This window comes from Pleurodeles waltl, chromosome 2_2 (genome assembly GCF_031143425.1).
Source record: "Pleurodeles waltl isolate 20211129_DDA chromosome 2_2, aPleWal1.hap1.20221129, whole genome shotgun sequence".
NCBI classification, from domain to species: domain Eukaryota; kingdom Metazoa; phylum Chordata; class Amphibia; order Caudata; family Salamandridae; genus Pleurodeles; species Pleurodeles waltl.
The window spans coordinates 995,043,390-995,065,795 of NC_090439.1; the positions used below are offsets into that span (position 1 = coordinate 995,043,390).

The window sequence follows — 22,406 nt, forward strand, 5'->3', positions numbered from 1 at the left end:
AAACTAAAAGGCCAAGCTCAGTGCTCCAAGATCCTGTAACCAAGAGCCAGAAAAAAGAACTGAGGCAAATGCCAACTTCTGGGCTTGGTGGTATACTGGTGGGCTGTGAGCCCTAAAAACCCCAGTCTCTCTATGCATATCTGCACAGCTGCGGCTTATAGGGCTACATTAACCTCTCCTTTATCTTTTTCCTTTTATAAAAGGTTTGTGAATGAGATTTACATAGTCAAATAATGAAATTCCAGTTGAATTCCTGATTTTTTAAATTATATTTTGCTTTTTCAAATGCAATTTGAAGCAATTGGCCTAATATAGCCTTCTTATAGGCTGCAAAACATTATTCTCTTAAGTGTCTCTCCCGGCCTTACTGAAGAAAGGTGAACTTCTACACTTAGGAAGATGTATTGTAAAGAACTGCTCCGGAATTCCCGCACATGGGTTGGACTATTCGTTGCTTATGATTATTGACGCAGATCTCCTGAGAGAGAAGTGTTTTTACTGCATCTAGAACACACTCATGCCACATCATTGTTGGGTGCATTTTTAATTTTGACTCGGTTCTTAGCTTTTTTTAAATCAAACTCTTATCCTCTCCTATATGCCTCAGGTGAGCATAAGCCTAAATAATTTTTCTGCTGCCTGCAATTTACATGCTTGTAACACTGTCATAGCCCATTTATGTCATTATCCTTTTTCTCTACTTCCAGTGCCATATATTTCCACTAAGATGGAGGTAGTATATTTGTGCTGACCCACTCCACGTCGTATATTTTGGGAGGTGCATCCCAAAATGCCCCGATGACCCTGTTCAAATAATAACTCCATTTGGGTCCAAATAGCAACAATACTTTTATTTTTCATATATATATATATATATATATATATATATATATAGCGTAATGCCGAGTGACAAGGGGTGATGCTATTGCCCCTCATTATTATTTAGAGGTGTTAAAGTTAAAAGGATTGTTGTGACTTTGTCACCTTGACTTGTTATTCATTCTTACAACTTTTGTTGCAGCTCATGTGCCCTTCGCTGCCTCACATTTTTTTCACTGGATCACCTTATTCAGTGTATTATTATGCAAAAGATTCTGATGATTCATTACATGTGGGACAGTCAGTATGATATTGGTAAGGATTTTTCCTTTGTGAGGACATGCCTAGACTTTCTAAACTAAGTTGAAAGTGATATGCAAATGTGGCTCTCGAAAAGGAATAAAGTCTATCTAAAGGGAGCAGCTCTATGCTAAGTGAATGGGAAAGGCAGAAGTTTTGAAAGATTTAGGAAATATTCTGCTCCATTTAGACAGACCTAAGGTAAGAAGGGAATAAGAGTATTGAGGGCAGCATAGGACTAGCTTTAACTGCCCCTTGCAAGGGGTTATTACATATTTGCACTTAGGTATTGTTTACATCTCGGATTATCAGATGAGATAGATATCTATTTACTATTGCACTTGGCATTTTAGAACAGCATATTTGACACTTTAGAAAATGAAATTTTGCACTTCACACTTTCAATCTTTATATCTCTTATCTCTGAGTTTGATTAAGTGGAATTTAGAGATATGTCATTATAGGCTAGTTTTCTTCTAGTCATAATTACAACGCTGGAACTGATCTGACTGCTCATTTCAAGAATAGTTTCAGTTTTCCAGCTTGTACGATGTGCTTGCACTTTATATTCTGGCCTGTATCGCTGGTGGTCAGGACAACATTTTTAAGGCGCCTATGTAGTAATGTTGTATTTCAGTCTTTTTTTTATTCTCTGCGAAAGTATTTTTCTTTGTTTTGCTCTCTGCTGAAGTAGTAACCTTGTAAGAAACCGAAATAAAATAAATACATAAAAAAAGAAAGTGATATAAACAAATCCGCACGAACCATTGTTTTTCTGACCAGTCAATATACAAAAGACCTGAGGAATACAGGGTTGCCTCTTGCTGACTTGAAATCTGTGTAAGGCACGTAGGATTCAGGTTGCCTCAGCAAATACAATGGTAGGAGCCAGACTTGGTTAGTTTGGAAAAGTATTAGATTGAGGTATATGGTCGATGACAAGTACAGAAGCTTTTCATGTGCGACCGGGGATGGGTAATTACTTGGTGGCTGCAGGATATCAAGCCACGATACGACTGGAGGTGGAGAGAAATAGTGAGTCATCCAGTTGGTTAACTTTTCAAGAAATGTATGTAGGTTTGATAAACGGGACGAGTTTAAGACTTTTGGGTATAGTTGAAGATCAAGGATAAAGAAAAATACTTTTGATCAAATAAAAAAGCCTTAATATCCTTAGGAACCTTAACAGAGAAATCTTGTGAGAGCTCTGTGATATGAGTCCCCTCTTATATGGAGAGAGGATGAATGAATAAATGTGTGTGTGGTGAGCAAGTCACAGTTGCAAGTCCATGTCAGGAGGGTGATCAAGCTTTGCACGTCTGGCATCTGTTGGCCCCATAAGTGGCATTTTTATTATGGCATGGCAAACAGAGGGGAAGGGATAACTTTATGGGTGCCCCTACAAACAAGATTGAGTACATGGGTCTGCACAGGCATGCCTGTGCCGGAATGAGCATAATGTGTGTGATTGGTCAGGTGACCTATAGGGTATAATATTAGAATATTGTGGGCTACTTGCCGGTTGACAAAAATATTGTGTCCTAAATATTGTTCACAAAACTACAGCCCCACTGGAGTTAATATTCGAAAACCTACACCCAATGGGACAATATTTTTGTAATATTTAGAACACAAGATTTAGGTCGAAAGATATTTTGGGGCATGATATTCTGACATATAACCACTCAAGGAAGTCTATGTAATATACATGGTGAGCAATCATTTTGGTGAGTGAGTCAAGTTGTGAAGTTATTTCTCAAGGAGACTAGCCATGCACAGAAATGATGCTACCCGAAAGAACCTCTTACAAAGAAATACAAAGTGACAGATTCTAGGGAGGTCAGTGCAAAAGCCTGGTAGGTGGGTACTATAATCTCAATGGAAGGTGACTAAATTGATCAGCTGGTAATTTCACCTCGAGGTGAATCCAATACTTTATATAGGCTTATATACTATATTATTACCCTGCATAAAATAAAAATGTCATATTTGGGGTAATGAAGTTTTACCAGGTATCACCTGAAAAAGTCTGCACTGCAAAAAATCTTGTGAATGCACACATTTTATACAGAATGTAAGAATAAATTGGATACAGAAACCTCATTGCCCAAATTCCATATTACTGGTGAGCTTGTGTTGAGAGTCTAGGCCCACCTATGTTGCTGGCAGATGATCCCATGGATAAGTCTTATCCTCCAACGTTCTAGCAGGACTTAAGTAGCTTAGCTCTTCATAGGATACATCCAAAAACAGAAGAGATGAGTAGTTCAGTAATTGGACAATATGCTTGCAACACAACAAGGATCTGCAAAAATGTAGGTGACTTAAGAAGCATTATGCCTGACTCTGAGATAAGCACAGATCACAGAGTCATCAGTCTACCAATAAATACCTAAGTTATCCTTACAGGAGTACGTAGATATCCATTACTATCATGTCCACCTGCAGTTATGGGTGAAAGGTGTAGTTCATCTTTGGGTAACTCAACACCCCAGTACTTCATGCTCCTCTCCCTACTAAGGGAGGGCTCACCTTAGCAGGGATGTTAACATGGAGAACTAATGTTACAGTGTAGTTTGGGATGATCATCTGGGAACCAAGATGTTAAGAGGCCATTGGGGACTTATTCAAAGGGAATTTATGGTTGAGTTTTTCTTGTGTGTTTGTGGATATTATTTGATTTATGTGAAATGATAAGTATGGGCTCCATTTGACCATTAGGGACTTCAATCAATTGTTTGAGCACCACACTTCATTTGATATGTCTGAGAAGTAGTATGTAATTAGCATGTCTGCACCACCAATGGCAGGAAAACGTTTCATTCATGAGTCGCAAAAAACATGGAAGATGTGTGAGGAGATTTCCACCACTGTCTGAGAAAGTATCTGCCTGCTGAAATATTAGAAATGTGAAGACACAGATGTGCATAAATAACGAAACTGTAATGAAATTGAACTTGAACTACTACAATGAATTGCTGAAAAAATTATATAACCTGTGAGAGGCAAAATCTCACCAGGGAAGTGAATGTTTACTTTTCCAAGTTCCTCATTTGAAAATGGATCATGGTCAGTATGCATCCCATATGTCCTGAATATAACTGTATGTACTTTTTTACCACAGTAATCAAGACCTATTACCCAACTTAAAATAGCATATCAAAAGCCACTTGATTAAGTTGCTAAGGGTGTCCTTCAGCTGAGATTAAACATGTTGGTGAACGTTCTATGTCACTATACAGGTTCTTGCATGGAGTGTTTAGGGGAAAAGCAAATCAAATGACACAAACAATGGGTAAGGAATTGGGTTTTTAGTTTTGAGGGGGTTGAAACCCTACTCAAGCAACAGCCACAATCCTTGTCAGGGTGAACAACAAAAATTCACTAACTTAACCTGCCCTTAACCCTCTAATAGCTTGTCACAAAGCAGTCAGGCTTAACTTAGAGACAATATGTAAAGTATTTATGTAGACCTTCAAAGAGTAACACAGTGAAAACACAAGAAACATTCCACACCAATGTAGAAAAATAAATTTAAATATAATAAATTATTTGAGATCACAAAGACAAAAATCCAATTTGCTGTAATTTTTCATTACCAGGACATGTAAAAGTTAAAAGTTTGTGTCCTTCTTTTTAAGCACACCGCAACCTGTCGTCGAAATTGCAGTTTAAAACTACACTGAGGCCGAGACATACTGTATTTTAAAGAGCTACTTAAATGTGTAGCACAATAAGTGCTGTGGGCCCACTAGTAGCCTGGGCCGATACATACATGGGAGCTGGCCACTGATATAGATTACAAGAGCCTGATGAAAGTGCAATAAACCTTCAGCTGTTTGATTCCTTCTTCATAAACACAGAGTATTTAGGCTCTTCAGTGTGGTCTCACTTTTCGCATAGTTGTGAAACACTACACCTGTTCCTCTGTCGGTAGACTCACAGATACAGAAGATCAGTTTATGGTGACTTGTTAAAATGACTAGGGTCACTCAAATCCATTATTTACTGAGAAGCATCTACAATATATGGAGGTCATACCAAGGACAATTATAAGAGTTCCAACATAGAAAATCGGTACATATGAAAAGGCATCTTTCTTTTGACCTCTTCTTCTCCTTGCCAAGGTGGGAAAGTGACTGCTTGTTCTCAGTGCGCTTATTACTACGGTTCTTGTGCTGGGTGGCAGAGCAGCTTCATGAAAGAGTCCAGCAGCAGGTACGAGACCGAGCCCTTCTTCAGGAGGCAATAGTTACCTTTCTTTCATGCAGGAAACTTTTTGTTTTGAGTCCTTTTACTGCATTGCCTATGATAAAGCTGGGCACAGAAGTTAAACATCTTCATATCCTGTGATGGACTCAGACAGCACAGACATTCTCTGTGGGGGTCAGTGTCACTAATAGCCAAGCTGCGTGGTTTCATTGTGAACCCACTCACGCCCCTAGAATAGAATTTTTGGCAGGACACACATTGGCCCACAGATAAAACAGGTAGAGCCAACTACAAAGGGTTTTTTCGTATGCATATACATGCACTAGCCAGTAGATAAATATAGTTCAGACCTACTTACCATAGGAAAAGCATTTTTTTGTTTCGCTAATACCTTTGGTGAAGTTTGACAAATCTTCACAAAACTTTCAAAATCAGTGTCCTTGCTACTTCAAATGCTGTCTGGTAAGTTTCGGGTAATCCATCAAGCGGGCCGAGAAAAAGGGGGTTCCTAAACATGTGTTCCCCAAGCAACTTCTCATATGGAGTTTTGACACAACTACAGCCCGAAGTGCTGAACGGAATTACACCACATTTGGCTGAAAGCTAGATCTTAGTCCAGAAAGATATCTGTTTGTGATTTGGTGTAAATCCGTTCAGTATTTCTGGAGTTATTAATGGAAAAAGAAATATAGACATCTAGGGATGTGGATCACTGGGAAAAGCAAGGCCCTGATTGGCTGGCCACAACCTGAAAGGAAAGTTGCGGTGGGCTTTTTGTTTCCTGCATCGCCCCGGAAGGAGGAAAAAGCAATAAAAAACTGATGTATGGCGTCAGGATGCAGGTATCCTGACCCTATAGGAGAGATGGAGGGATCCCTCCGGGATCCCCCATGGGCACAAAATTGCCCAATTTTTTTCTCTTGGATCTGTAGAACCACTACGGGGCATGGCACATCCCACAGTGTAAATCCGTAATGGATCCGTGGATCCAAAGCAGACACCCACTCATACATGCAACCCCCTGCTGTGCACGGCCAAAGGCTGTGTGCACCCGTGGTTGTATCAACGTATGGCAATAATATATATATATCTTTACCTTAAAAGAATTCACAGAGAAAACCAAAGGTTACAGTGATGTTTTACCAATACAAAATCATAGAAATTACTTATTGTCATAGGTATCTGAAGAAACTATAACTTGTGCTGTAAAGTAACTTTAGGCCACGAGTTATAGTTTGTTAACATAATTATACTGCTGAATTTCTATGGTTTGCATGGGTAAAATGTCAACCTAACTATAGGTCCCTGTAACCTTTGGCTTTCTTAGTGAATATACACATATATATATGTATATTCAAAAAAGTCAGTGGCTACCGGGCCGCTGCATGGTCACTGGCGGTACTGAACTGGAGGTACTGACTATGGCATTCCTGCTATTCTGCCTTAAAAACACACAAACAACTCCAAAATTGTGATGTGTATTGTGACAAAAGCTGGTTTCCAGCCGAAACTCGTCATGTTGTAAAGCTGCTGGCGATTAAAATACACACATATATATTTGATAGTTTAGCACAATTCAATACTTCAGCATTTTTACTACATTTGAAACTGTGTACTTGATATTATCTGTGCCATTGAAACACAGGAGGTACAGTTGAAATATTTATCAACACCTATCCTTCACAATACCATGGCTGAACATAGGCTGTTATGGGAGCAAGTGTCAGCTGAACTTTTCAGTGAAACCAATTGTGATCCGGATGCTATTAAACCCTCCACTATAAGATCTCGCACCACTGTTATCATTAAGGATTTGGAAAAAGCACGTATTTCCAAACTGAAAAAATGGTGGGAGATGACCTCATTAACAAAATATTTAGAAAATGATAAAGTACCAAGAGGGCTGCTCATCTTGATATTACCCACCTTAGGTGACATGGATCTAGACCTATTAGAAAAGTGGAGAACTTATACTGCTGCCTGCTCTCTTAAATTTATGGGCACCCTTATTACTCAAGCCAAAAGACGTAGGGAGGAACAAATTAAGATTATAGAAACTTTGACAAATTACTTGATGGTGTTGTTAATCAATATGAAGTTCAACAACTATTGGATAAAATGGAAGAAAGTATCAAAAAGAAGGAAGATGAAATTAAGACATGGAAGGTACATAAATTTCGCAGAGACAAAATGGACTATGAACATGGCAGAATTTATACTTTTGCATGCAAATATGACACTTTGAGAACCAAGGAAAGATGGACACAAGAGGAAATGTGAGTGTACAGCACAATCTCAATGATGTGAGCTGTGATCCAGGCTCTTCGGCGGATGAGGCACCACTTAATAAGTTGGATTTTCAGGGGGAGAGGGATTGATGCAAATGGTCATGCCACAATGAGGCAAAAGCAGAGGACGAGGGCGCGGAGGCACAAGACGAGGCGGGGGAAGAGGAAGAGACAACAAACATCAGGAATAGATCGACCAGTTAAACTAGAGACCCTGCCAGATGACTCCAATATCATTGTTAACATTTCAAATACTTGTCTCACCACAAACCAACAACGTATTCTAAATTTAGGACTCAGCTTTTGTCCATCAACAAATTGGGATTCTGTGAAAACACGTATTGAACTATATAAATTTGTTCGCAAATTACATCTGATGAAACACTTCTTAAGCAAAACCATAATCTCCAATTCAAATTTTGATACTGAGAGCCCTGAACTTTCAGGATTTACCATTGAAGATACTTCTGCCCTAGTGTCGATCAATGACCTAGCTGAAGAAGGAACTGATAACCCCATGGTATGCAATAAAGAACGTGTGGATGGAGTCACTCTTAAAAACATGGAATTCACCACAAATCTGACTGGAAATAGCATGCTGAGACCTTCAAGTAGATTTAATCCCCAACTACCTAGTGGAAATTTGATTGATGTATTTCATGAGCTTGTAGTTGGTGATATAGATAAGTTTCGGACAAATTGTAAAACGAACAATGTGAGATCAGATAGTAATATTTAAAGAGATTCCACCTCTAGAGATTGGAGGGATTTGAATTCTTTAAAATCAAATAACTCCATTATCATTAAACCTTCTGACAAGGGAGGTAATGTTGTCATTATGAATTTGGAGAACTATATACATGAGGCGCAGTGCCAACTAACCAATGAGAGTCATTATGAGAAGCTACATACAAATCCTATTGGACAATATCAATAAATCTAACATGAATTGTTAGAACGCTGGCATGCTGATGAACTGATCGACCACAATGAGTATCTATACTTGCAAATTGACTTTCCTTAAATTCCATGCATCTCTTTTTTGCCGAAAATTCATAAAAATGCACAACGCCCTCCAGGGCGACCCATTTTGAGCATGAACTTGTCTTTTTTAGAGAACACTTCGAGATCTCTGGATCTCTTCTTATGTCCATATGTAACTGAATTACCATCATATTTATATGATACTAATGATTTTTGATCCAAAATACACAACATTCCATGGCAGACAAGTTATCTAATGGTCACAATGGATGTTGCTTCTCTCTACACTTCGATAAATCACAAATATGGCATGGAAACTTGTAGATACTTTCTGAAAACACGTCCCATTGCATTTTAACAACATCGTGAAATGTTCATGTCCATTTTATCATTCTGTTTGACACATAATGTCTTTCTATTCAATAATGAGTATTAGCTTCAGAAACAGGGCACAGCCATGGGTGCATCTTTTGCTCCCACATATGCAAATCTCTATATGGGATGGTGGGAGAAAGAAATTGCTTGGTCAGATGCACATGACCCTTTCATGGATAAGATAGTACTGTGGGTATGTTATATTGATGATCTGTTCCTAATATGGGATGGTCAGGAAGAATCTCTACATGAATACATTCAGGTGCTTAATAACAACAAGTTGAACATCCGTCTTGAGACAGTCTGGATTAGAGAGTTCATTGAATTCTTGGATGTCCAACTCCTTATTAAAAATGAAAAATTGGAAACCACTGTGTACCGTAAACCAATAGCATGTAATTCTATACTGCATGGAAACAGTGGCCATCCGAAAGCTCTCAAATGTAGCATACCTTACAGTCAATTCCTGCAGGCGCGCAGGATATGTTCGGAAGATGCTGATTTTGGGCTAGCTATGGAAGATATGATCCAAAGATTTTTGAAGAGGGATTATCCCCATAAAATACTTATTGATGCTTATAACAGGGTCAAAAGCAAAAATAGAGATGAATTGCTTTTTAAAAATCAATCTATGTTGGACAATCCAGATTCCAATCGATCTCCACCGAGACGGTTTCTGGAATTTAACCAGCAACATATGAGTCTGAAAAACATTTTACAACTTAATTGGCACATTCTACAACAGGATCCACACATTAAGGACAGTATTGGCCAACATCTTCAGATTACATATCGTAAGACCAATTCATTGGGAGACTATCTGACAAGAAGTCTATTCACAACTAATGACAACAGGCCATGGTAGACCAAGAAAAGTGTAGGATTCTATATGTGTGGCCATTGCAAGGCCTGCAAACATGCTCGTAACACACAGGAGTATCAAACATTTGATAGAAGTGACACTCAATATGTCATATATGTGATTGAATGTGGCTGCCAAAAAAAATATGTAGGCAGCACCATTCATAAACTCAAAATCAGATTTCTACAACACTTTAGAGCCATTAAGAACCAAGACAGAACCTATCCATTAGCCAAACATTTTTGGGAGGTACATGGAGGTGACTGTAGTACGTTATGTTTTTATGGGATCAAATCTATCAAAATGGGCCCGAGAGCAGGTAATAGATTATCTGAACTAAGGCAAATGGAATCTAAGATGATCTTAATACTTGGTTCAGAAAATCCGTGGGGACATAATCTTGACGCGGAATTGTATGTCCATCTATGACATGATATAAGAACAATGCTCTTGAAGTGTTTTTGCTGTTTATCATTGATATCATTGGTCAACGCATGATAGATGTTTTTGCCATGATCATATTGGTGCTGCTATATAACTATCTTGAATTTTTAATTAATTTTTGTTTTTGCTTTTCATACACACTTTATTTAATAACTGTTTTTATTATTCACTGATGGTAAGCACTTTTCTGCACTAGACACTTTAGAGATATGCCCATGAGCTATTTCAGAAACTATTGGCTGGTCTTCCTCCATTGCTAATAGGTAAGAGATGATATATCTTATGAATTTAAGTCATGATATCCTGGGGTACAATTTTGCACATTCATATCAATGTCAATGTACTGAGATCTCTTAATCATAATTGACCAATTAGGTGTTTGTGACGACCATTGACGGGTAGCTTTTTAAGAATTAACATGAAGGTTTTTTATTATGTGACCTAATCTTTTAAGCCCTCATTCGATCTTTGAGAACAATATGGCCCTCATTTCAACCTCAGTGGTCTTTTTCCAAGACCGCAAAGTAACGCCGTGCTGAAGACTTCCAGTGCAGGTGGTTTTACGCCCAGCGTATCATGACTGCTGGCAGCCCTCCGCCCTTTTCCGGACGGAGAGCCGGCGGCAGCCATGCTGACGGTCGGCGGTGAAGTGGGTGCTGCTCAACTGCCACGTCATCAGAACACCGCCCACCGAATCACGTCCCAGGATTCGGTGTGGCGGTGTACTGGTGATGGGGAGCTCACGGCGGAGCAGCCCCCGTGGATCCCGTTTCCCTCCCGGAGGATCACTGGACCAGGTAAGGTGATCGCCCGTTGGGGGGGGGGGGAGGGGGGGGTGTTGTGTGCGTGCATGGGGGTGTGCGTGTGAGTGTGTAGAGGGTGTGTGTGAGTGCGTGTATGCATGCGGGGGGTGTTGTGTGTGTATGGGAAATGTGTGCGTGTATGTCTGTGTGTATGTGTGCGTGTATGTCAGCATGCTTGTGTAGTTGGTGTATGAGTGTGCGTGTAGGGGCTGGGGGTGTGTGTGTGTCAATGTGGGTGGGGGTTGGGGAGGGGGGTCTTGCCACCTTTGGGTGGTGGTGGGGGGGTCGTGGGTGTGGGGGGAGGACTCTGGGGAGGTGGGGGAGACCCCTATCAGTGCCAGGGAAGGAATTCCCTGGCACTGATAGTGCCCACCGCCATGGATTTCGTGGCGGTACAGAACCCCATGAAATCCATGGCAGTATGCGGGGTCGTGATACCGCCGGCGGTGTAGTGATGGCCGCCGGACTGGAGACCAGTCTCCAGCCCAGCGGTCGTTACCACCACGGCGGTCGGAGTGGAGAAGTGGCATTTTGGCATGGCGGTCACCGCCATGCTTGTAATTTCATTTTTTTTACCGCCGGCCTGTTGACAGTATTACCGCCACTTGTCCACCGACCGCCAGGGTTGTAATGAGGGCCTATGTATGCTCAAATACTACTATCCTTGGGTTTTAGATTGAGAATGTAGTTAGATTGACATGAATATCTGTATCACCATTGCACTCTTTATCATAGATGACAACATAGAATACTACGACTGTATGCAACAGATGAGGATCGAACAATGCGTTCATTTAAAGATGGCTGCCATTTTTACAAACACCATTTGACAATGAAAATAGATGAGTGCTCACGAGTGTTTATAGCGTGTGTTTTGAGGGGGCAAACATGTCCAGTTGAAGGCGTTTGCCGAAAAGGGTAGACATTTTTGCTGGGTGACAGCATTTTCTTTCAACAATGCATTTACAATAAAGGAGATGAACTCTATGGAAGAATTTCTCTTTCCTTGTTATTTTTTGCTGATGGTACATTTGGATACGGTGCAGCTGTTTGGTGAGCGGGTCTCACCCTTTTGAAGCATATATATATATATATACATATATATATATATATATATATATATATAGTTATCTTACCTACTGGCGGTCTTCAGTAGGTAGCTATAGTTAGGGGCATATATCCATAGAAAAGCGTTTTTTGACTTGCCTATATCTTTAGCATCATTTGGGGACTCTTCATGAACTTTTCCAACAAAAAGTGCCCCGGTGATTCTTGTTGCGTGTAGAAAGATTTGTGGTGATCCGTCAAGCGGGGGACAAGAAAAGGGGTGGGGTCAAAAAAGTTGCATTTCCCAGGTTAATTCCTATAGGACCTTTGAACACGACTACAGCCCGAACCACTGGACTGAATTACGCCAAGCTAGCTTTGGGTACGCAGATTGTGCTTTCGCTTATTTGATGAAAATCCGTTCAGTAGTTTTAATGATATTCACGGGAAAATACAATTGTATATCTAGGGACGCAGATCCCTCGCAATGTATTCATGAATAATGACAAGCTTGTGCAGGGAAATGCACAGCTCTGATTGGCTGCCAACACTCCCTGAGGCATTGTTCAGATTGTGTGCGGGGCAGTGTGGCCCCCCAGCAGCCCTGGGGACCACCACCTCTCAAGGGCATTTCTCAAATTGAATGCAGGGGGTAAGTGGCTTTCAGCAGCCCCAGAGACCACCAGGTCCCGGGGCATTTCTCAAAATATGTGCGGGGTGCAGCCCCCCCATAGCCCCGGGGACAAGCACCTCCAGAGGCGTTTCTGTAATTATGTGTAGTCGGGCCGCACGTCCCTCCCCACAGCCCCAGGGACCACCCCTCACTGAGACAAATATTGAAAAAAGACTAGCGGGTCAGTTTCAGACCCCTGCAGACCCAGGGGTCACTACCTACCCTGGGCTATTTTAGCTGGAGTGGTGCCACACAGCGCCCTTCGAGGAGATACTGATGGCCCTGGGGACCACCACTCCTGAGGGCCAGCTACCGCTATGTCCCGGTGTGCCCACCCCCTGGACATAGCAGTGACACTTTTTTGTTTTTCTCTTTCTCGGTCGTTCCTATATGTGTCTTTTGATGGCAGTAAATGTTTGAAGCAGAAAAATAAGTGCTGACCCTCAAAAGTAAGTGCAGGTGCTCCGCACCAGAAACCATCGCCACACATTAAGCACTAAAGATATGCTTCCTGCACCCACCTGGGTGAAGGGATTGAGGCTTGCTTCATGCCAGGAGCACCTCGCCCTCCATCTATGTGGGTGCTGGAGCCAACATATAACTAAATGTCAGTTGTACACTGCTGTCTAGTTGCCTCAATGGCATGAGAATAGAACCCAAGAAAAAAGGTTCATTATAATGTGCAAGACAAATGAAACACTTAACAAAAGAGCTAGATAACTGTTGCACAGCAGTAATGCAGGTAATAATCTTAATTTGGAACATAGTGAATTGACATTTATTTTAACAAATGTATTTCAGCAGTTCTATGCTAAGAACATTGTGCGCCTATATGAATAATAAAAGTGCATATAGTGGGAGGCAGCTAGTAGTAGTCCAGACACAAGGTATTTAGGAATTTTTGAGGATTTTAGCTTTGTCGTACACGCATTGTTACTGTATCCGTAACAGACAATAGAGATATTACACAAATGTTAAAAGTGCGGGACCAGAGGAGGCTTCCGATAATGGACAAACGCATGATAATGGTACAGGAAGTAAGCATAGCTAGGATATGCCTTCGGAAACATAAGGCGATTTAGGCGAAAAAGTTTGAATATTTGGGTGTTTTGACTAACAGGACACAATAATCGAGGGGAAGGGTGATGACAAAAGAATTGCTTTTTTCGGTCATGTGCATTTCTAGTGCATTGTACAAACGTTTAGAAATTAAACCTGCCTTTTTAAAAAAACCTTTAGTAAACGTTTACAAGAATTAAATAAGAAAAATTGTGTAATACTTAGGCGTTGCAAAGGGAAAAGTTGTATAAGTCAACAAAAGAACCACCGCTGATTTCAAAATATTATGTAAAATAATGCTGCAAATAAGTAAATCAATTTCAATAATAGATAAATGCATTTATGTATGTGGTATTTCTACAGCACAAAATAGCCAAAAGGCAGCAGAGCGCTGTACAGGATCAAAGACAAGCACAGAATTTACGGGTGTCATGAGAGGTAGCTGGTTTGTGAACTTTTAATGCATTGTGATGTAGTGTTCTTTAAAAGGTGCAGGATCAACTTTTTCATAAACTGAAGCAGCGTTGGGACAAACCTGATGGAGAAGGGGATTTTATCACTGATCCTGGGTACCTTGTTTTTAGTTTTTACAAAAAGTCTACAGTCTGATGGTGCCTTGACTGCGGGTGTACTGAGAACCACCAGTGAGCTTGTCTACAAGATAAGCAGGGTCCTGGTGGCTTTGTAAATGATACAGTTGGTTTTGAAGGTGGTGCAGGCCGGCAAGGTGATCATATTTCTTCAAACCTTGGATGAGACGTGCTGTGGCATGTAAGATGCTCTTATGGGGTGCAGTGTGGCAACTAGGAGACCATGGATAGAGGCGTTGCCACCATCCAGGTGTGAGAGTATGAGGAGGGCAGAACAGCAGTTCTGAAGTCGCTTTATGACAAAAATTGGTTCAATTACTTTAGAAAAGAAAGCTGGTACCAGGCTATCTTTGTGTTTTTTGGCAGTGTGTATTTGAGGGTGTGGTTGGTGTAAGTGACTTGGCATTAAGTGAAAGATGGGATTCAAAGACAGCTAGGTTCATGTAGTTGAACTAGGTTGGTACGGTTTCTTGTTCGCTGTTATTACGAAGGAATTTTGACTTGGTTGGGTTTAGCTTCAGATAGGTGCTAGATAGCTAGGTCTGAATGACATGCACAAAGTGTTTGAAGATGTACACATATACTAGAGCAATGAAGTCGTCCTTCAGGAGATGGGTAAGTTTATACTGCTAATAGAGATAACTCCTCAAGGAATTATTGCAGAAGATTTTGATTACTATACAGTTGGTCGGTAGATTCAAGTGAGGAAAATATTCTTGCTTATTCTTTTTTAGAAAATATTTTGTCAATAAGGTTACCAGTGAATGAAAGCGTACTCTGTGCAGTGCTTGAAAGAAACATTAGTAAGGGCAATAAACAATGCATTTTTTTCAATACCAAAATCGAAGGTATCACTTAATGATTTTTCAGTACTGAAATGGCAACAGGAATTAAGTAATATACAATAAAGTGGCAAGTAAAGTGAGTCACAAATTCACATACACCCCAACAAGGACACTTGTAAATACAATATAGATGTTTTTCTGAATGGCCTTGAAAGTTGTGGCAACCACTCAACCTAAGTGCTCAGTCTCTGTGTTAAAAGTCCAGATTTTCATGTATGTATTGAATTCCCAGAGTACGAAACCTGGCATTCTAGATACAAAAACATAATGGGATCCAGGTACACCACACTATAGACTCTTCTGGGTGTCTAGCTTTCAGAAACATCTGAGTTTAGTACGTTTCCCAGGGTGGCATCTGAGCCTGGGACCAAATATCATTGCTACTCCTCGCACTGCCAAAAAAGGGTCATTTTTCATAGTGAAAATTTCAGGTCTCCACTTTGCGTTTTCGAGCCTTTTGTGTTGTGTGTGATAGGTCCACCCACACAACTAGGGTACAGTTTCTATCTGGGAAGTGTACTAACACAGACTAGAACAGTTGTTTTTAGCAATTGTCTTCATTTTTGGTGTCCAAATGTAAGCCAGTGTGCAAGAAAAAACACAATTTTCAAAATGCCATCTAAATCACAGAATAATATAGGTAATCCCAAAATCAGAGTTGTACAAATAAACACTATTCATAAACCACGTTTCTTGGGCACATTTCAAACTTGCATATCTTTCCTTCCTACCCATTCTTCATTCATTCAGTTTTGCCTTATGAACTGAACATAGCTGATACACAATGAAAAATCATAATAAACTGCAGCTCAGTTGTTTACTCTGGGTACCCCGTGGTTTTGGACAACCAACAACCATTATGTATCCCTGCGACCAGAAGCATCTGATTGACTAAACGTATATTACTTTTGTAGATCTGGTATTGGAGCAAAACATTGCAGATGAAAACGTCAGCTATTTCTATTTTTTATGTTTTTTTTCCCCAACAATCTATTCTTTCGGAAACCCTTGAGCGATCCACATTAATACTGTCACAAAACATGGCCAGGGGGATTTTAAGACGTACAGGGGTTACATCCCCAATCTGTATCACTATATATCACTATCAAACACCCTGGGTCTCTGACCCTCAAAGCAGAGAAAGAAACCTTAGAAAAGAAAGCGGAAGATGCAACGGAAGAAGAAACTGACCAGACTAGTCTGAGAGGTGTCGCTTATGTAATCAGAGACCCAGGGTATTTGACGATCTACACCAATGCCTCCTTGCTGAACTCAGAATTGTCAACTTTTCAAAAATGTATATCTTTCTGGGTTCACACATGCATTTCGCACCTGTGCCTATGAGAAACAGCGAGTATAAACCACAACAAATAGGAACAAGGACTACCACTTAAAACAATGTTAAAGCCTGTGGTACAAATAGTGTTTTTTAAAACTTTGCTTGTTTCCGAATGCTGGGAAGATAGTAATCTTAACACACCAAACGTTTTGTTGATGTAACATTTAGGAAAAAATATATATGCTTTCTTCCACACAGTTGTTTTACCATTTTCTAAACCCAAATTTTGATATAGTTTGACTATTTTCTTGGTTCTCTCCAGGGGAATCCACAAACCCTGGGTACCTTCAGAAGCTCCAACATATTTTTACGGAAAAACCTATGAAAGTTAAGCGTGAAGTGCCCTAAATGTCAAAAAAGAGCTCAGCACTGTGGAAGGGGTTGAGAGGGTGGGTAAGGAAGAACTCTTGGCAGCTAGGAGGTTAATGGGATTGTAGAGAAACCTAACAAAAGTTGCAAGTACTAATATGTTTGTACTGACAATTCCATGTGCTTGAGATTCTGCATATGTAAACATTAAGCAAGTAACTTCTGGAAAAAACCCCACTGCTGAGGTTTCTGTAAGTGCTATTGCCAGAAATTGCTCCAACCACAAGGAGAACATTTTTAATTTTAATTCTATTTCTTTTTTTGTGAATGGTCTCTCTGAGTGTATGCAGTACAGAATGCTAGAAAGTTTTACCTGATTGCGCGAGCGTGCTTCATGATTCGAAGCCAGAGAAAAATGATCGTCACAGAAAAGAAGCGCACGTGGGAGATGTGGAGATCACTGTTGTTTTGCTCAACGACATCAGCAATGTGAGTTGTAATTACAATGAGAAGCATAAGAAAAACGATCCAGTCAAACAAATTCCTGTGTGAGAAAAAAAATATGCACCATTAGTGAATGGCAGTCGCAACAGCATGTGTACGAACAAAACAAATACTATTGAATGCTCAGCAAGTTATGTTTAGATGGCAGAGGCCAATTGGTGGACTACCATAAAACCTTAGGGTGGTCTTCCCCCAAATATTTTGCCTTCCTCCTTCATTTTGTTTCTGATCTCGTTTTTGCTGCCCCTTAGGACTCTGTGCACTTTACCACTGATAAAGTGCATTTGCTCACTCCTTAAAACATAGCAACCTTGGCTAATCTCCAACTGGCATATTTAACTTGCTATAAATCCCTAATAGAATGGCACTACGTGTGCATACAGGCTGTAAATTAAAGGCTATTGTTTTGAATTGGCAAAATAAACCTTTTGCCAAGCCCCAAACGTTCCTTTTTAATACATATAAGTCACGATAGGGTAGGCCCTGGACAACTCAGAGGGCAGGGTGCAGTGTGTATAAACAGCTGGACATCTACTTTTAGGTTTTACAAATCCTGTTAGTGCAAATCTCTTACATCTGTTTTTCACTACTGTATGGCCTACCTCTCTCACAGACTAACCGTAGAGTTATGTTATTACATTTAATAAGCTGTAATTTCCAAATGGGAGCTGGTAACCAGCTCATGTTTGGTGTCTCTGGAATTGTAATGAAAAATCCTAACTTATGGCAAAGTCGGATTTTTAAATACAGTTTAAAAAATGACACTTTTAGAAAGTTGGCATTTTCCTGCCTTTGCCATTTAGTGCTTGTAGCCTGTACTTGGGTCACATTACTGGGTGTAGTTAACAGTTGAGTTTTGTGTATTCCTTCTAGACAGCCACACACAATAGGGAGCTTAGGTGCACCTGGATGGGCCATCACTGGCAGGATGGGAGGGATGGGCTGGGCACATCTTCAATTATACTTGAATAGGCTGTGTCCTGCCTCCACACAAAGGACTGCATACCCTTCCTAGTTAGTCTGGAGCCAGGGCAGGGGAGGCAGGATATATGGGGACTTCAAAGGGAAACCTCTAGAAGATGCGCCCCACTTCAAGGGCACAACTGTCTATAAATACTGGACCTCAGACACCCACTCTTGAGATTACTTCTGGAACTTTGGATACTCAGCCAGAAAGAAGGACTGCTGTGCTGCTGAGGGACTGCTACTCTTCTGGACTACTGCCTTGAAACCCTAAACTAACCTTAGTGACATAACCAACCTTGAGGGTGGCCCGCCTGCAAAGTACCTTGAAGAGGGCTCCTCCCACAGGATCCAGTCAGTGGCCTGCCACCTGCGCACAGTGTACTGTGCTGATGGAACCCCCTGGAGCTTGGCCCCCCCACCACAGGGGCTGTAGAGGCCTCTGTTACAGCACTGATTAACCTGTGCGCATCTTTCTGGTAGATTTACACAGAACAGTCAGGCTTAATTCAGAGGCAATGTGTAAGGTATTTGTGTAACACTTCAAACAGTAACACAATGAAAACACACCAAAAAGTAGCCCACACTAGATGAGGAAAAATAGAGTATTGTTTTAATAAATAAAACAAGACCAAAATGACAAACATCCAATTAGTAGAACCGGAGATATTCAATTTTAAAGATTTTAATGAAAATAGCTCCATATGATGTAAAAAGCTAACTGTGGATATCTGGTTGCGTCAGAGCAGGAAAAAGTCAAAAATTCAGGCCAACCTTTATGGAGTGCAGGTTGGCTACAGGGACCCAGTTAGGCCCTCTAAACAGAGTACCTTAAATCCTGGTTTGAGGGCGTTTCAAGGATCCGAGTCGAAGATGAGTCATGCAGCCAAAGCAATGTGTTGGTGCCGAGATGCGGTGAGTCTGCAGTGGGAGGTCCTGCTCCATTGTCGTCAAAGATCCAGCCGATGAGGGCTTGCGATGAGAAGTCCGGAGTCGAGGATGTGACATGCAGTCGATGCAAGGCATAAGTTCTGAGTAGCTGTGAGGCTGCAGTTACTGGCATCATCGTTGAGGCTGCAGTCGAACGGGGTATCCGAGGGCCTGCACTGAGGATAGATTGCACATCGGTGGCTCTAATGCAACGATGGGCTGCGATGCTATGCGGGTCTTTGCAGGAGTTCTGACCAATGCAATAGCTGTAATACGCCTGGAGATGCGTGGGTTCTACCGAATTTACAGAGGCTGGTAGAGTACAATAGGCCCCCTTACAAGGGTCCAGGACTGGGGTAGTACCACTGGGCAGAATCCAGGTGCAGGAGAAAGGTTGTTGGAGCCTTATGTCCCTGAGCCTCAAGTCAAGAGGCCAGACAACTAGCCCTTGCAGTCACTCTGGGGTTCTGGGTTCAAGAGATGCAGGTCCAGTACTTCTCACTCAGGTAAAAGAGCAGCAGGCAGCAAGTCAGCACAGCAAGGCAGCGCCACTTTCCCTGCATCCCTTAGCACCCCCTACTGCCACAATGTGTGTGCCGTATTAAAAATATGGCACACTATGGCGCAAGGTAGGGAGCAATAGTGTAATTTTTTATGACGCTATTGATGTACTCTCCAGGAGTAGTGCCAAAATATTGGTGCTATTCCTGCAGAGTATATGGGGCCCCATTCTAAAGAATGGTAGCCCCCTTTTAACGCCTGCTCTTAAGAAGGTGTTAAAAGTGCTGTAAAAAATGGTGCAAGGAAATCTCAGATTTCTTTACGCTATTTTTCCGGCTTCCCTAACTGGTGAACGCCCCCTTTGCATACATTATGCCTGGCGCAGGCATAATGTAGTGCAAAGGGTTACAGAGTGGCGCAATGCATGCATTGCGCCACCCTGTAAATAAGGTGCTCGGAGTTTGACCTCGTTAGGCTACATTAATGTCAAAATAAATTACGTTACTGTGGCGCAGGGCGGCGCTAGGGACCTATAAATATGCCCCTTAGATTCACAAAGTTGTTTGCATGCGTAAATTTAACATACACTTGCAAATGGCTTCACTTATGAGAGCAAATGCAATTTTGCATTTCACATAATATGAATTTGCACTTGTCAAGTCTTTACTGATGCATAATCGAGCCCCAAAAGGGTGAAATATTATGCATCAGTAAATTCTGCCTCAGTGACATACAGCAAGTGATCTAGGATGTGCATACCTATATAAATGTGTGCACATACTTCTCCATGACCCATTAAGAGGGACTCAGAGTTTGGAAAATTCAGTTCCATCCTGGAACAATATAACAATAGGTAAAATGTTTTGTTCCAAGATGGCTCATACATTGTGTCTAGTTGCAACCTAGAGACCATTGTGGAAGTATTCAAAATATTCTTCCAAGTTGGCCATCTGCCACTATTTGCTTAGCCAGTGCTTACTAAGACATTCTATATGTATTGACAAAGCCTAAAACAGAGGTGATTATCTTTGGAAGTCAGCCTTCAGTTTGGAAAAGCAATTGGTGACCAGAGGAATTGGGAAGTTTGCCCTCGCCAGTGCAATCAGCTAAAAATCTTGGGCTTGCAATTGACAACCTACTTTACTTTGATTCAGGGGTAGACCGGACAGCATCATCTTGTTTTAACACGGTTGGAATGTTGTGGAAAATCTTTCCCTAAATTCCACAAACTTAGAGTATAACAGTAGTCTTTGCACTGATCTCAACCTGGATCGACTATTACAATGCCCTTCATCTGAATATCAACAAATTTTCTATTAAGAAACTTTGAACGGTGCAGAATGCAGCAGTGAGGCTTATCTTAGACATCCCTAACTACCAGTCAGTTTCTGCTAAACTTACCAAACTCCACTTACTTACTATCAGTTAACGGGTCATCTTTAAAGTCTTGTGCATTGCACACAAGGCTTTGTATAGATCAGGGTCTTGAGCTTGTAGAGCTAAATTCCAGTGGTATCTATCAGCAAGATTACTGGGTTCTCCTGGGAATGAATTGGTGGAGACTCAAAAATTTCGGAATGCAAGCTAGGGAGGAAGACCTTTCTCTGTAGCCACGGCTAAACTGTAGTCTCGGAGCAACAGGGCCTGGCCTTTTGTGGCCTCCAATGCCAATCCGGATGGTTTTATCTCAAGGGGGTGGGGTTTTCTCTCTTGTGGACTGATTTTAAATTGGTCACATTGTACTGCTCTGTCACTATAAAGGAGCAGCTTTTTACAAGACTGAAATTGATTTGTTTGAATATGAATAACTTACATTGAATGTATGAGTAGTCCTTATTTGAGAGAAGGGTTCCTTAAAAAACTATTGCTGTGGAAGTCAAAGGCTACTCTTCCCTCTTGGGGACCACTTGTATTCTAAATTTGAAGAATATATTGAGATTGGCCAATCCAACTTGCAAGAAATATACTTTCTTCTCTCATCCCCATAACTCATTCTCTCACATTACCTATATGTTAGGGGATAAATCTCATGTCCCCAATACATTCAACCCCACTACTGAACCAATTCTTATTTCAGACCACCCTTGTATCTCACTCGCATATGATGTTTCACATTCTATTCCCAAGCCAAGAGCCTGGAGATTGAATAATCTACTTGTCGAACTTGCGTTTAGAGAAGGGATTAAACACAAAATCATACAATATCTTCAGCTTCACAGGAAATCAGGACCTAACCCCCAAATAATATGGATCGCTTTCAAAACTACCATTCAGGGCTCCATGATTAAGCTTAGGTCTTGGAAAAAGAAACAAGACAACCTACAATTAGATAACCTAGAACTAAACTTCAAACGTCTTGAGACGAAACAAAACAGAAAACAGACAAATTGCATCTATCTCATCTAAAAATATGACTACAATAAAATCTTAAGCAACAAAATTACTGAGGTTTAAAAATAACCTCCATTATCAATGAACATGGATCCCCCTCTACCAAGGAGGAAGACGTCCTCTCCACCTTTGAAAGATTTTACCAGAACCTTTACTTCAAAAGTAACT

The 22,406-nt window shown here is 40.9% G+C and overlaps 1 protein-coding gene across 1 annotated transcript in view; it reads right to left on the reverse strand.

Moving 5' to 3' along the window:
• LOC138282815 (transient receptor potential channel pyrexia-like) overlaps nt 1–22,406 on the reverse strand; it is a 1,013,831-nt gene that overhangs the window by 345,889 nt on the left and 645,536 nt on the right. The window contains exon 15 of the mRNA XM_069220730.1: nt 17,323–17,493. Within this exon, the coding sequence (XP_069076831.1) occupies nt 17,323–17,493 (171 nt within the window). The remainder of the gene's footprint in view (nt 1–17,322; nt 17,494–22,406) is intronic.